Source organism: Mastigoproctus giganteus, chromosome 10 (assembly GCF_048544385.1).
Source record: "Mastigoproctus giganteus isolate SK-2022 chromosome 10, ASM4854438v1, whole genome shotgun sequence".
Lineage (NCBI taxonomy): Eukaryota > Metazoa > Arthropoda > Arachnida > Uropygi > Thelyphonidae > Mastigoproctus > Mastigoproctus giganteus.
Window position 1 is genome coordinate 152510905 of NC_143584.1, and position 17058 is coordinate 152527962.

The 17058-nt window shown below is 37.6% G+C and overlaps 1 protein-coding gene across 2 annotated transcripts in view; it reads right to left on the bottom strand.

Moving 5' to 3' along the window:
* LOC150079387 (mitogen-activated protein kinase kinase kinase 20-like) overlaps positions 1-17058 on the bottom strand; it is a 269330-nt gene that overhangs the window by 129361 nt on the left and 122911 nt on the right. For both annotated transcript variants that reach the window (XM_090382216.1, XM_090382217.1), the window contains exon 8: positions 5189-5329. In XM_090382216.1, coding sequence (XP_090238342.1) covers positions 5189-5329 — 141 coding nt within the window. The remainder of the gene's footprint in view (positions 1-5188; positions 5330-17058) is intronic.

Consider the following 17058-nt stretch of genomic DNA (forward strand, 5'->3'; position numbering starts at 1 on the left):
TTCCTGTTTCAACACCTCAAGAAAAAATGTATGTGGATGTTGCTTTGCTGATGATAATGAACTAAAGCCCACTGTTTTTGCATTCTTTGATGGACAGGACAAAGAATTTTATTTGTCTGGTATTTCCACATGACAACAAAATGGAACAAGTGTACTGATGTTAAGGGGAGTTACAATGAAAAATTAAAGAAAGATTTTTGCCTCTACCTCATTTCCTTCATAGGTAGGTAGACAATTTATTGAATGCCTCTCATAAGAATTGAAAAGTGGAATAAAAAGAAAACATTACTTTAACTATCATTAAAAACTCAAAAGTAATAGAACAACCTGAAAATGGTGTTTTTGGAAAAAAAAATTCTGAAGAATTTGGTATTCGCCAATAGACTGTGTCACATATTAAAAAATCAAACAGAATCTATAAAGGCATTTGCTTTAAAATTCAATGTGGGAGTGATAAAAGCAGCACACTAAAGAGACAGACATTAAAAAAACAAAAAGAAGTGTTGCTGGAAGAAGCAGTATTTAAGTGGTATTTACAGCAACGATCAAGTGGCATTAGCGTGCGGTGTTGAGCTAAATGCAGCAGCAGAAAAGTCGCAAAGCATTTTAAGTTACACAATTTTACTTCCAGTTCAGGGTGGCTGTGGCGATTTAGACAAAGGCACAATATCACTAACAGAAAAATTTGTGGTGAAGCCTTAATTAGTGGTGATGTTGAAGGTGTTGAGCCATTTAGATAAAAAGTTAAATGAAATAATAACACAACCAGGTCTTTGTTATTCTCAAATATATAATGCTGATGAAATGGGACTGTTTTGGCATGGCCTACTAGAAAAATACAAAAGCCTCTTGTACAGAGCAGTCAACACCAGGGAGGAAAAAGAACAAGAAGTTTTTAGCACTTCTTTGTGCCAATGCATATGGAATTCATTGGCTAAAATCTGTTGTGGTCAGCAAGGCTAAGAATCCAAGGGCATTAAAAGACTGTATGTGCATATTGCCTGTTGTCTACTATAATTTGCAAAATGCTTGGTTGACACAAGAAATTACAAAGTTTGGTTCCATAACCACTTTGTACCTGAAGTCAAGAGATACCAGAAATAAGTGTTAAAAGTTTCAGATTACCAGATTAAAGCACTTCTAATCCTTGACAATGTTCCCACACATCCAGATATTGAAAATATGTCTAGTAAGGATGGTAAAATAAAGTGCCTGGCTTTGCCACCAAACAAAACTGCCTTAATACAGCCCACAGACCAAGGCATCATTAGGGCCTGCGAGAGGCTCTACAAGTGCAAGTCCCTTGATGAGGTGATGGCAGCGTTGGAAGACAGAATGGATGAAGGTAACAACACAAGAGGAAGAAGAATGCTGGAAAATATCAAATCATACAATATCAAGTCTGCTATCTTCAGTTGGGCCACTGCAAGGAGGGACACTAAACAGGAAACTTTAGTGAATAGCTGGAAAAAACTTGCAAAATACAGATGGTGACATTGACTTTAAGGGTTAGAGTCAGAAGACTGTCAGACTGTGTTGAGGGCTGCTGGAGAGACTGAAATAATGCAAGAAAATATCCAAGATTGTCTTGAACTGGAAGGAAATTCTTGATTTCCGCTTCAGACGGAGGAACAAATTGTTGCAGACATTATTAAGGATTCTGCAATGGAAGAAGAACCAGATAATGAACTACAAGAATCTACAATTAAGAAGACTTCTTAGCTTCACAAGAGATGGTTTTCATGCAGTATTCAACTATGTGGACTCTTCAAACAAATCAAAAATTGCAGGGGCATTATGAACACCTAAGAACTGTGAGGGATATCCTAATTAAAGAACAGCAGCAGAGGTCTGTTCAGACAAAACTTGATAGTTTCTTCAAACCTGCATTATTATGTTCAAAAACATAGTGAGTCTTTTGAGTCTTTTATTGATGGATAAATGTATTCTTTTTATAGTTTTTAAATAAAGATTCTACAGTGATATTTTTTTATTTATTTTCATCAGCACTACTTATATCATTAAATTTTCCATTTATTTCTGTTCTAAGTTTTTTTTGTCTTTTAGGGCTATCTTCTGCTTCACTAATCTGGATTATCGCTTAATCCAGATGACCTCTCTCCCAATTAATCTGGATTAGTGAGGGTTTACTGTTATTTGTTTTGAAATGAAGCAGTGACCCAACAGTCAGAAAGAGTGTAACCATGTCCATTCATGTCCCCAGTTTTTGAAATGCTACTTCAGTCATCTGGAGTAGCATTTTCAAAACTGGGGGCTGTAGTCCCCAAGCATTTGAAAAAATATTTTTTTTCATTATTAATCCATTTAAAAAATTAAAAATGCTTGTCTCTCTCTCTCTCTCTCTCACACACACACACACACACACACACACACACACACACACACACACACACACACACACACACACACACACACACACACACACACACAACAGAGGGTCCTTGATATACAAGGCGCCTCCGTAGCCAGGTGGGCAGGAGCAGCACTGCATAGTACATGCTTCTTGATAGACCGGGGTTCGAACCTGTCACCACCAAATATGGAGGATGCAGAAAGGTCAGGGAATGACCACCGCATATTCCCGGAGCAATATGGCCTTAGTTGTTAATGCTCCTAAAAACCAAATAACAACGACAACAACCTTGATATACATTGCGTCAATATACGTCATTTTGCATACATGCCGTTGATTAATTAGGGACAGTAAACTTGATATACATCATACTCTGTATGCACTTATATATGTCCAAACATATATAAGCTTGTATATTTTACTCAAATGTTCTCTTTCTCCTTCTGTATTTAAATTCATAATTACATACTGTATATAAAATGGAAAAATATATACAGTATGTATCAAAACATAAGTACAGTAATAAGCATGTATTAAATATTTAATACAACAAATAAATTTTACAAAACTGTACAGCCATTACTGTATACTATACAGTACTGAAAATCATAATTTTAGAGAATCTATAATGAAACAAAAATGTAAATAATAAATAAATAGTAAATTCAAGAAAATAAAAAATAAAACATTCTAGAACAATGCACAGTTGGTCAGGGACATCACACAGTGCTGCTTGTGCACCCACAATGTCCAGTTCAACATTGTTTTCATGAGTGAAGAGGCACTGTGAATATTTATCCAAAATATTTCACTAATCCTTCATCATGAGTGGAAAATATTCAAGAAAGTTGCTAGTGCAGTGAAAAGGCAACATAATGTAACTTTAGATGTTAAAATAGAGGTGATTAAGCAAAGTAGAAGTGGTGAAAGAGCTGTTGATATTGCCCAGTGTCTTGACTTACTACCAACAATAATGCATACGATTATCAAAAATACAGGGGAGATAATGAGCAAAGCACAGCATAAAACCCAACATTCTACAATTAAAATTACAGAGGAGTAGCATTATAGAAAAAAATGGAGAATTTTGGTTTCAACGTGGCTTGAAGAATTGCACAAACAAACTACTCCAGTAAGTTTTGTTCTTATTCAGGAGAAGGCCCTCAGCCTTTATGATTTTGTTAAAAGTGAGGGAGAATGTTTAGCTTCAGCAAGTGAAACTTTTAGTGTGAGTCGTGGCTGGTTTCAATCCAGTTAGGGATATAAAATAAAATACTACAAGGTGAGGCAGCAAGAGCAGATACTGAAGGGGCATCTGCACAGACTTTGTCTAGGTTGGTAGAGGAAGAAGGTTACGACTATAGACAAGTTTTTAATGTAGATGAAACTGGCCTCTACTTGAAGAGAATGCCATCCAAAATGTACATTTTAATCCATGAAAAAAAGTGCTCCAGGGTTTAAGGCCTCCAAAGACTGCTTAACATTTTTGCTTGGGGGAGGATGCAAATGGAGGAAAGAAGTTTAAACCACTAATCTCATATCACACTGAGAATCCTAGGACCATGACAAATTATGTGAAATCTCACCTCCTTGTGACCTGGAAATCCCAGCGAAAGGCTTGGATTACAAGGTAAATCTTCCGTGACTGGTTTGTAGAAAGTCTTGTTTCTGAACTAAAACTTTATTGCCAACAAAAAAATTTGTCATTTAAGATTCTTCTGTTGTTCGATAATGCTCAAGCCCATGACATTGACTTTGAAGCTTTGTGTCCAAACATCAAAGTTGTGTTTCTGCAACCATGAACTACTGCACTCATTACTGCAAATTTTAAAGCTTACTATTTAAGAACATTTAGAAAGCTAATCCATGAGACTGATGGTGAAGGCAAACCAACAGTTCAGGAGTTTTGGAAGAGCTTTAACATCAGGGATGCAGTGTACATTATTGGTGAGGCATGGAACGAAGTGACAGTTAAGTGTATGAACAGTGTTTGGAAGAATATTTATCATGAAGCTCTGCACAACTTCACTGGTTTTGAAGCTTCTGAAGAAGTTCATGTCTTTAGCAAGGCAAGTTTTTGATAATGTCGAGAAGGATGTTAAAGAGCTGCTTGAAACACACCCACAGCCCTTAAATAATGAAGAATTGGCTGAACTGTATATTCTGTATTTCTGGGAGAGCATAAGTGTGAAGAAGACATCACAGTGATTGGAAGTGAATTCTGGGTGAACTATTACTTACCAGAAGGCAAACGTTGAAGTTCAGAGTGGGTCCTCCAGGCTCACCTTGACTGAGGAAACTCCCTAACCAAGCATTAGCCAGGAATGTGTCACTCGCTGTATTCTGGGATCATAAAGGAGTGATTCTGGAAAGTATTAAGTGAAAAATGCTATGATGTGCTTTTGAAGCAATTAAAATCAGTAATTCAAAAGAAACATCATGTTTGCCATCCTCAGGTGTCTTCCTTGCCTTCATTAAAACTCTTTCTCTAGACAACCCCATCCCATTAAGTTGATTTAAATTGTCTACATCATTAGTCTGAATTCTCTCTCTTACAGCCTTCCCCTAGCTTCACAAAATTTAATATTAACTCCTTGTTCACTAATTTTTACAATACAATGGAAATATACATATTACTTTCTGCTCAAGTAGTTGGCAGCACACTAGAGATTCTTGAATAAATATTACTAATGATTGATATTAGAACATATTTCTGTAAGACAACATGCACTATAAGAAGTTGCATAAAAATAATTGTATCTTTACTTTATGATTTCATCTCAATTTCACAAATGAACATTTTATGTTTTTTACCTCTCCTTTTTCTACTACAGCCCAAGCAACTTGGTAGCCTTCTATTCCTTTAAAAGGAACTTCATGTGTCAACAGTTCCCACAGAACAACACCATAAGACCAAACATCACATGATTCTGATACAGGAAGGCACTGAATGACCTATACAAAAAAAAAAAAAAAAATCCTCACTTTTTTAAAATCCAATCTGAAAAGCTAATTAGAACTTTGTAAACAATCAATGGGTAAATGCCAAAAAGCACAATGCAGTAATAAGTATGTATTTAATATAATGAAAATATGATAGTTAAATAAATTTTATAAAGAAAAAATTATGCCAATATAATAAGCTTTGGCTTTGCTGCCTTTATCATGAAGCATAATTTCTTATTTATAAATTTTCCTGTATTGGCATGCACTTTTACAGTTATATTGGTAATAAAGAAATTAATATTTTAATTAATCTAGTTCTCTAATATATGTTTCACAAATTTATTTCAACTATAAAAAAGAACAAAAATTGGAAATGCAATTTTTTGAAACTCACATTCGAACAGCAGAGTGTTTTGAGTTGTTTGGTTTTTAGGAGCATTAGCAACTAATCCCATATTGCTCCGGGGATATGCGGTGGTCATTCCCTGACCTTTCCGCATCCTCTGTATTTGGTAGTCGCAGGCTTAAACCCCGGTCTAATCAAGAAGCATGTGCTACGCACTGCTGCTCCTGCCCATCTGGCTACAGAGGCACCTTCAAACAGCAGAAGGTAGCACAAATCCAAAAGCATCTGTAAATCAACTAATTCAGTTTTCATGTGGAATTATGGGCCCATTATGTAATATCTTGTAATTTTCTGTAAGCTTGTGGCAGAAGTGACCTTTTGTGATGGTAATATTGCAAAGACAACTGTCACCAAAGAAGCAGTGAGAAAATACCACAAACCATTATGTAAATATTTCTAATTCAGAATTAAACAAAATTTCCCAGTTTAAAGCAAAATTGGATATTCTTTCATTGGTCCATTGCAAAGCTGTGACGTGGAATGTTAACACTACTAATGAAACTGGCTGTTACCCGCACCCTGTCAGCCTACTGGACAATCTCTGTACCACCATGCATCGGAAGAAGTTTGAACTACAATATACCACTTCCATTTATTTTCAAACTCACTGAACGTAACTGCAACAGCACCAATCCATTGGTAATTTATTATCACATCTCATATGCATCAAAACCTTTTTCACTTCAGTAGCATGCATTAATTAAAACTTACAACCTATCTTTCATTTCAGCAGTCTTTTCTAGGTAGTAGTAAATCCCAGTAAAGAAGCAAGCTACTTTTCAATGCAGGTATTAAAACAGTTCAGGGAAATACCACTGCTCTGTGTTATGTTTTTTGGTTGTAACTGTATGGGGAACACTTTTGCCACTCCAATTATGGTTTTAATGGTGCATTAGCCACAAAGGCTATTATAACAGAAGAAGAAGGTTATAAATGTTAAAAAATAAGTCTGGTGATCTGTGAAAGGGTTGCCTCATGAAAAGATTATATAAGTAAAAGGTAAAAAGGCAGTATGCGGATTAAAAATATGTGTGGTATGTTATATATGTATATATAAATTAATAAGTTTTAAGACTTTAAAAACAGCTGACACGTTGTCATTGTCAGATAAAATCTGAATGTGTAGGGCTCAGTTAGACGGTTAAAAGCAGTAAAAAGGGTATCTTGAAAATCTGTACAGTCAATTAAAATGTATCTCAGAGATAAAATGGTGTTACAGGACTTGCACATAGGAGGGTCACTGGTCTTCAATAAAAAAAGGAATGTGTCAGATGAGTGTGTCCCTATGCGGTGCCAATGAGTGTGTCCTACGTAGTACTTTTTCTTCCCTTATTATATGCAGAGTAGATTGGCATGGTTCAATTGCCAGCTTTACCTGATATAATTTATTTATAGTCTATTCCACAAATCCTGCCATTGAGAATGTATCTTGTTGTGTGTATTATTTGCCTGTAGTCTGTATAGGAGACTGAAACGCTATGATTATTAGCAAGAACTGCTGCAGTATCAACCAAATCATCAAGAAGCCTGAGAGAGGTTTTGGGGGCACCGTCCCCAGATGTGGGAACAATATTCCATGGCAGGGAGGATTTGCAATTTATACAGAGTGAGCAGCTGTTTGGAAGAAAAGTAACGCTGAGAGCGAAAGAGAAAACCAAGTTTTTTAGATGCAGAGGAAGCAATATTTGTAATGTGCTTGTGCCAAGAGAGATTAGAAGTCAGGGTAATCCCCAAAAGAGAGATATCATTTTGCCTAGAAATCGGAGTGTCATTAAAGATAAGCATAGGAGCAGAAGTATCCTTTTTGCGAGTTATAAGACAAGACTGAGTTTTAGAAGAGTTGAAATCAACTACGTTGTCTTTACCCCACTGGAGAATTACCTGAAGATCGGCATTTAAAGAATTGGTAGCAGATTTTCGAGAAGTTGAAGCTGATGGAGCAGGACAAGGTTTCTCAAAATGGAAAGTGGAATGCAATGTGCTATCATCGGCAAAACTATGGATAGGATTTCCAGTCAATGGAAGGTCATTAATATGCAAGAGGAAAAGAGTGGGAGAAAGAACTGAACCTTGGGGAACACCAATATTAGTAGAGAAGTTAGAAGACAGAGACATCTACCATCACCCTCAGTGAACGATCAGAGAGAAAACAGGATATCCAATTACTAAAAACAGTTGGCAAACCATAAGATGGAAGCTTGTTTACAAGACCTTTATGCAAAACACGATTGAAAGCCTTTGAGATGTCAAGAGCAACTACTTGTGTTTCACTGAACCTTTCCATTGAATTAGTCCATAAATGGGTAACATAAGCGAGAATATCACCAGTGGATCGACACTGACGGAATCCATACTGGCGATCGTTGATCAGACGGAAGGTTTCTAGGTAGTTTAAGAGTTGGCAGTTAATTGATTTCCCCATTACTTTAGAAAGAGTAGAAGTAACTGCAATGGGATGATAATTGGATGGGAGGGATTTGTCACCCTTTTTAGGAACTGGCTGGATATGAGCAAATTTCCAAGCAGAAGGAAAAACACCTTTGGAATAAGAAAGTGAAAAAAGGCGGCAAAGAATAGGAGTAAATTCAGGAGCACAGGTTTTGAAAGTGGAGAAATACCATCGGGACCTGGAGCTTTCTTAGCATCAAGATTCGTCAAAATCCTTCCGACATCCTTTTGACAGAAGACCACAGGGGGCATTGAATGGAGCATGTCGGGAATGGCGGGAGGTGTTTTTTGCAAAGATCATTAATACATGAGTTGGAAGAAAAATGGGATGCTAGCAGGTCAGCTTTATCCTTGGCTGAAGTGACAACAGAACCATCTGGTTTGGACAGAGGTGGGAGCAGAGATGGGCAAAAGTTGCGGCCAATAGCTTTGGCAAAAGACCAGAATGCTCGGCTACCATTAGGGCAAGAAGCAAGTTTTCTACTCTTAGCCTGTTCAAACTCTAATTTGAACTGATTAATAACTGCTTTACAATTGTCACGAGCTTTGGCGTATGCAGAAAATGAAACTGAAGAATTAGAAACGAGCCAATTACGATATGCAACATTCTTCTCTTGAACAGCCTTAGCACATTTATTGGAAAACCAAGGTTTAGATAAAGGACGAGATTTTAAAGTGGAGTGTGGGATAAAGGATTCCATTCCTGCAAGAATAATTTCACTGACACGATCTGAGCAAACGTTGACATCAGAAGTTTTTAAACAGTAATCCAACCAAGTAAAAGAAGAAAAGAAGTCTCGCAGGTCATCCCATTTTGCATTCTTGTAATGCCAAACAACACGAGGTTGGGAATAGCCATGAGATAAAGGTTCCATTGGAGAAGAGACAATCACCAAGTTGTGATCTGAAGTGCCTAAAGGACCTCTCACTTCAACCGTGTACTTAGAAGGGTTGTTTGTAAGAAAAAGATCAAGCGTATTGGCTGTATGATTAGGATTGTCCGGTATTCTTGTAGGTAAATGAACAATCTGTGCAAGGTCCTTAATATTTGCAAAAGTCTCACCATCTTGACCAGCTGGGTTGGTGTGACTAGAAAACGGAAGCCAGCTGGAGCTGTGAACATTAAAATCACCAAGGAAAATTACCTCTCTGTTAGGAAAGTTGGACTGGAGAAAGTCAAGTTGTAAAGAGAGGAAGTCAAAGAGCTCCAAGTGATTAGTGGAGTTGGGAGAACAGTAGAGACAACAGATGAATTTGACACAATGAGGTAGAGAGATTTTCAGCCAGAGAAGATCAAAGAGAGGAGGATTCCAAGTTGCCAAGTCTCTGACAGGGAATATCAGAACGGACATAGTAAGTTGCATCGGTCTGCACTCTAAGAAGCAGAGGAGAGAGCATGGGGAATATTCAAGTCTCTCGTTCACTTTGTATGGAGCTGACAGATATGTTTGAGAAGGGTCAACTTTTAATCAAATATGAGTCTCGAATTTTTTGTCTAGTATACTGGAACAGCATTTGTCCAAGCCTCAATTCAGGTTCAAGATGAAGAGTACACTTATGACAAAATATACACAAACAGTCTTTTGTGGTAAGAACTAGAATCCATTAGCCCATGTCCAGGAGTTAAGGCAATCAATGGCTTGTTGCAGCTGTCTTTCAATAACTCTCAGGTTGCATAACTGAGAAAACATGCTAAATTCATCAACACCGAGGGTGCTGTTTAGTTGGAGGAAGTTATTCTGTGATGGAATTTACTTTGGTAGCAAAAAGAGTAATACTTAAAACTGATCCTCGTAGTATTCCCTCCTCTTGGAAAAAAGGGACGAGAGAGTGTGGATTATACACAAACTTGGACTGACTGGCTAAAAATTTTTTAATAAAAATGCGGAGATGCCCTCTAAGACCAAGGCCTTTAAAATGCCAAATTTCCAAACAAATCTCAACATTTGTCTTGCACTATGCATCTGGAAATGCTCTTCAATAAAGATTCTGTTATATAAAAAGAGCTGGTGATGCATAGATTTCTGAGAAAGGTGCTTAATCATTTCATAATGAATGCCATCTGGTCCAACAGCATTTACCTCAGTAAGGATTAGAGCTCTTCTTAGCTCTCATATAGTCAATGGTCTTTTGATATGAAATTAAGTGCCTGTTTTTCATTTTTACATTTCAGAACCAGGAACTTTGGGGAATAAGATGATATTACAGAGATGTTAAAAAATGTTTCTCTAAGAGAATTGGCTATTGCAGTTGGCTCTGCAATAGTACATCCATTATACTCTAGGATTGATGAAGGGTGAGATATATATTTTCCCTTAATTTTCCAGATTTTATCCCAGACCACCTTACTGCTAGTTGACTAGGTAATAGATGATGGAAAATGGACATACAATTCCTTTTGACTCTGATGGCAAATGTAGTGCATTTTGGCTCATGCACATTTTAAGGGCTATTAGTATTGTTGGAATATGCCCCGAGCTTTGTTTTGAGCCTTTTTTCTCTGATGTGCATTCTGCATACCACCATGGTTTTTTTCAGAATGGCAGATGCAGCTACATGAACAATATTTACTGCGATGTACATCACTGCATTGTTGATAGGCTCCTGACTGTAGTGACAAACTCTGACAGATGTTAAAAGGCATTTCACTCTTCCACAAATCAATCTTCCACCACATTAACCTAAAAGGCAGACAGTCTCCCACATAGTAGGGTGGTTATCACAGGGAAGTGATCACTTCCATAATGGTTCCCCTCCATATCCCAAGTAAGTGAAGGAAGGAGAGAGGCAAGCAAATAGAAAGATCAATGGTAGAAAATGTACAGGTAGGCATATGGAAAAAAGTGTTAGTTCCCACATTTAGAAGGGACAGGACATTGTCAGTGAGCATATTTATTTATTTTCATATGTTCTATGACACGTTCCCTTCCATTAATGTCAGCACTATTCTATAGGATAGTATATCCATTGAAATCCCCAAAAAGTAAAGCTGATAAGGGCAACTGCAAAATAAGATCATCAAGGTCTGTCTGGGGGATGTCAGTCCTAGGTGGAAAATAGATGGAGTAGATTGTTATTAAAAACTTTATTATAAGGCAAATATCTACCACTTCTAAGTTGGGGGGGGGGGGGGGGTAAATTGTATAGTTTGAAATGGAGTCTGGTTACTCACAAGGATATCAACTCCTCCATGGGCAGTTCTGCCTACAGATCTATATGTGATTGTAATATTATGCAAAGAAGGGTTTCCATTTGCCTTCAGGTATGTCTTCTGTAAGCAAAAGTGAACTGGTGGTTCATACTTTTGCAGGAGTGCCTTGATATTGTCAGTATTTTGCTGGAATCCATGACAATTCCACTGTAGGAATTTAGCCATTATTTGGACTTTGTGGATCTGTCAGTTGGCTTGTGAACTGCTGAGGGCTTGTTTCCCTCAGCTTTGAATTAATTTTTTTTTTTGGAGGGAGGGGGGAGTATGGGCACTGTGCTGTGTCTATTCCTTGTTCTGCAAAGGCAGAATTGTTTTTTTATCTCCTTCACCTCAATGTCCATTTCTTCTTGTGTTTCATGCAGCACTTTAAGTTCTTTTGGCTTTTTATTGCCACTTTGTTTTGTTGTTGTTATGCTGTTATTTGGTTTTTAGGAGCATTAGCAACTAAGGCCATATTGCTCCGGGATATGCGGTGGTCATTCCCTGCCTTTCCACATCTTCCGTATTTGGTGGTGACGGGCTCGAACCCCGGTCTAATCAAGAAGCATGTGCTACGCACTGTTGCTCCTTCCCACCTGGCTACGGAGATGCCCGCTTTGCTTTGTAACTAGTGTAGCATTACGAGGTACAGATATGGGAGTGGCAGTAACTGGACTTGTGTGGGTTTTTATGAGCTTAGTAAGTAGCATACAATGGAACCAAATGACTCTTTAGATGGGATAGTCATTTCAGTTTGAGTTCTGATGGAACATCTCCCTGCTACCTTCTGAGTATATGAAGGTTGTTGGCATTGCCTGATTTTGCAACTTTTCTTGCTTAAAAAAGTAGATAAGAAAATACAAATTATGTGTTCTTTCCCCCCCCCCCCCCAACACGTAGGTAACTATCCAGGTGACCTTTGAATTTCTTTAAAAGCAAAGGCAATTTGTTTCAACAATTTGCTGGCTAAAAGAAAACTTCAATCTGGTCTAAACCCCTTCCACTGTAATTTGAATTTATGGCCACTGGTTCTGTTGTAATAGTGAAAATTCTGCCTTCCATCATTTTACCAACCCTCTCAGAGCCTTATAAACCTCAACCCAGTCCCCTCTATGCCACCTGGTTGCCCAGCTCTGCAGCCCACACAATAAAAGTCTTACCTCATACAGCTGCCCTTTTGCCAATCTCACCATGCAAGCTGCCCTTCTCTGGATCCTTTCAAGAAGCTCAATGTCTTTTTTTCAGATAAGGTCTCCATAATTGGACAGTACTTCAAATGCAGCCTTACAATTGCCTTATACAGTAGAATTCATAAGTGTGTGTTCAGGGGAGCATGTCCCCCTGAAATCTTGAAGGGTACTCTTGGAAATGGAAATACTCAACATCACTTTGAAAAATTAGAAGATTTATGAATAAATTTTTATTACTCACTTCTTGATACCCTAATGTAGAGAGCAGATTTAATCAAGAAATAATCCTGGTAATCAAAGCTATGGGGAATTTCCTTGAATTAAATCTTACATTTACATCTGAATATATGGAAATACTCTGTGACTGTTTTCAATTATCTTTGATGGATTTACAGACAGAAATATCATTGTTAAAAGCCACTAATCATCTAAACTGCAAAAATCTTTTAACCTGGAGCAAGTGGCTTAATGATGCCAATCGATATAAATTATGTCCAAATTTCACAAAAGTGACATACTACTTTCAGATTTTAGGTGTTATAAGTTGCGCTCCTGAATGAACTTTTTCCAAAATGAATCATATAAAAACAAAATTAAGAAGCGTCATGATGCAAGAACGGTTGAACTACTTATTGCTTTCATACGTGGAACAGGATTTAACTGCTGCAGTCACTGTAGAAGAAGTAATTGACAAATTTGTCACCTTTGTTCCTTTTGAACATAGAATATTTATTAGCTATGAAATATTATAATGCATTTTAATGTATATGCTTTTTAAATAAATTACTATATAAATTTATTTTTTATGGTGGGCCCAAAATGTGGTTGCTCTCCCCTTTCTTGTTTTAGGCTGCACATGCTTATGGTAGAATTATGACTTATCTCTGCAGGACACTCTTCGATAAATCATCAATAGGACACCATGGGCTTTCCTGGGTTTACACTGCTCATAACTGCCAGACCCCTTTCTTCCTCTACTGTTTTTAATTCAACCCCACCAAGCATATAAGTTATTTTGGGGTGTTATTCCCAAGTGTAAGAACTTGTATTTTGCTGCATTAAAACACAGCTGCCACTTTTCTAACCATTCTTGAAGTCTGTTCAAGTCATCCTGAAAGAGTGCAGCTTGGCACTGATCATTAACAACTCTTTCAATCTTTATGTTGTCTGAAAATTTTTACATCATGCCCTTTGTCCCTTCGTCTATGTTATTAATGAATATCAGGAACAACATGGTCTTGGAACCTCACTTCTGACGTTACACCAATCTGAAGAATATCCATTAATCATAACTCTCTGCCTTGCAGCCACCATGCAATACATCTTAGAATCTCTCCAGTAATCTCAACATGTTCCAGCTTATACAGTAATCTCTCATGAAAGACTAAGTCAAATACAAGTGCCCATGTCGAAAAACCACAGTGAGTGATGGGAGTGGCAAAAGTAGTATAACACTTCTTTATTGAAATGCTGCATTGGACCAATGAAATCCAGGGGTTATATTTTATCATAATGAATATTTCATTTTCAATCAGAAGTTTTTCTCCCACACACACACCACTTAGCTGCTCATTTGGATTCCATACCTTTATTACTGCTCAACATAAAGTTGCTAATTGAGGTTAGCTGTTGTCTGACGAGTGACCCAAATAGGTCCAAGACCAGTTTTAATAGTGCTGTCAAGTTATTTATTTTTTTTATCATATGATGTGGGCAATGTATGAAGGAACCAGTGTTTTTCCTGCTTCCTTCGTGTATCGTGGCCGCGAGGTCCAACCAGAGAGTATGGCACCATCGTAATATCCAAGCCCAAGGCGGGATTTGAACCTGTGACCTTCGGGTTGCCAGGCAAGCACTTTACCCACCCAGCTAGCCCGGTTGGCATCAAGTTATTAATGAATAACATATTCCCCTAATCGGTGATATTATTTTATTAAAAATGATATTAGTCATTTTAATCCAACTTTATGGATAAATCTAGTTGTTACTTTAAGGCATAAATTCAAGTTCTGTTGCTAGAGGGCAAACAGTCATGAGAGAAAAGCATAACACAAAGAATCATTATTTTTTCAAATTAGTAGTAAATATATACAAAATATTCATCAACTTTCAGAGGAAGCCATGCACCACCCCAACTCTTCTCACTACAAAAATTAACCAGATGACAAAAACAGCCTGTTATAACCAAGTGCTCAATTCTTCTTTTAATATCCCTGCTACTTTAGTTTTCAGGCATACTGTTGGTTGGTTGATATGCTGTTTAGTGGCACAAGGGCTGCTAAGGCCATATTGTGCCTGATTCTATTCGGTGGTGCAATTACCAGTTAAAATCTGTAAAATAATCCCGTCTGCTTTAAGAAATAAAAGAACTCAGCTAGATTTGCATTGTCTCCAATCAGATGGAGTAATGTCAAAGGTTCTTGCAGATGTGAAAACGGTTTGAAAATTTTGTTTCGATAATTATTATAATGATTGCAATTTATTAGAATGTCTCACTGTAAGTGTAGTCTGACAAAATGTACAAATAGGCAGATCTTCCCCCTTGAGAAGATAAATATGGGTTAGATACATATGCCCAATACGCATCCTAGCCAGGATTACCTCCTCTTGCCTATTTTATTGCATGCTTGATGGCCACAACTTAGGTTTCTGTTTAAATTGAAGCAGTTTATTGCCACACTGAGCCTGCCAGATTTGCAACCATTGCTCTTCACACGTTTTTTATGACTGATTTGTAGTCTGTATATGGCACTTGGTAGTTAGGAGATCTTGCAGTGATTGGATGTTTAGTGGCTTAATCTGCATATTCATTTCCTTTGATGCCTACATGACCTGGTATCCAACAGAAAGTGACTGATTGGTTTACAGCTTGTAACGCAATAATCTGTGATCTAATTTGCTTCAAGACAGGGTGGATTGGTTTGGATGGATTTTTCAATGGTTTTATTGCACTCAGAGAATCAGATCAGAGTAGATCATAATTTGCTTCCTGGACAGATTAATCACGTGATCCAGAGCTATTTTAATCGCCCACAGTTCAGCAGAATAGACGCTGCATTCCTTTGGAAGGGACACAGAAGTAGAAAAGATAGAAGAAACTGCCACTGCACCCACTGTCGTACTTGTTTTTGAACCATCGGTATATATTAGAAAACACAGAGAATTTTCTGCTATATGTGCAATATGGTAAGGTCTGCTGTTTGGTTTCCTGATGGTAAGGTCTGCTGCTTGCTTTTTCCCCAATTGTTGGAATGAGAAATCACACACCGGTGCATAATCAGACCACGGAGGGTCGTGAGTGCTCATTTCCTGAAAGACATTACCCATGTCTAGATTTTAACACTGTGTTAACTGTAGCAACCTTATCCCAATAGGCTTGTTTTCGTTAGGTTTGTTTTGATAAAATAGTAGTAGTGGCATGTAATGCAAGAAAGCAAATGTATGAACTTATGCAGCATCAGCCAAAAAAAAAAAAAAAATGTGGTCCATTGGGGCTCAAATAAGTATGGCAAGATATTTCCGTATTTTTGCTGCATAGTTGAGGATCAACATTTTCCTCCGAAGATGGAGTGGAGGTTCGTGTGGATGTATATATAGACTCTGTACAGGGGATGATCTGATGCTCCTAAAGCAGTTATTAGGGCACTATGATGAATAGTGTCTAGCTGAATTAGTGCACTTTTCCTGGCAGAGTCATAGATTAAAGCTCCGTAATCCAAGCGAGATCGGATTTTTTTTTTTTTTTTTTTTTTTTTTTTTTTGGTAGTTGTTGGCACATCAGCTTCTGTGGCCATAATGCACCTCCCAAGGTTTTTGCAGTACTTTGATCCAAGCCCGAGGCAGGATTCGAACCCGCGACATTTGGGTTGCCAGGGAGGCACTTTACCCACCCAGCTAGCCCGGTCGGCGAGATCGGATTAATACCCAATATAGCCGAAGCAGAGTGTATCAGTCAGCACCCCACATCAATGAAGATAGTACTCTCAGGATATTTAATTTTTTCAAGCAAGTGGTTCTCAGATATGTGATGTGTTGTAAGAAGTTTAATTTATTGTCAGAAATTTGATACTATTGGAAAGAGGTATGGTGAAATTTTTAAGATGTAGTTCAGGCTCAGGGTGGATTTTACGTTTTTTACAGAAATGAATACAGTTAGATTTTTGTGCTGATAAGCGGCCACTGTGAGACATCCACAGCTCAATTTTGTTAATTGAGATCTGAAGCTGTCTCTCAATAGAATTCATAGTATTTCCTTGGCATGAAATCATGAGATCATCTGCATAGTGATATAATTCTACTGTGCTTGGAATATCATGGATGATATTGTTTATTCTTATTAAAAATAGTGTAGGACTCAAGATAGATCCTTGAGGGACCCCCTCCTCCTGTATATGAATTCTAGAAAGAGCATTTAGATGACTAACCTGAAAGGTTCTGCCCTGGAGAAAGCTCTGAATAAACAAAGGAAGCCTGCCTCATAGACCAAAGGTATAAAGATCTCATA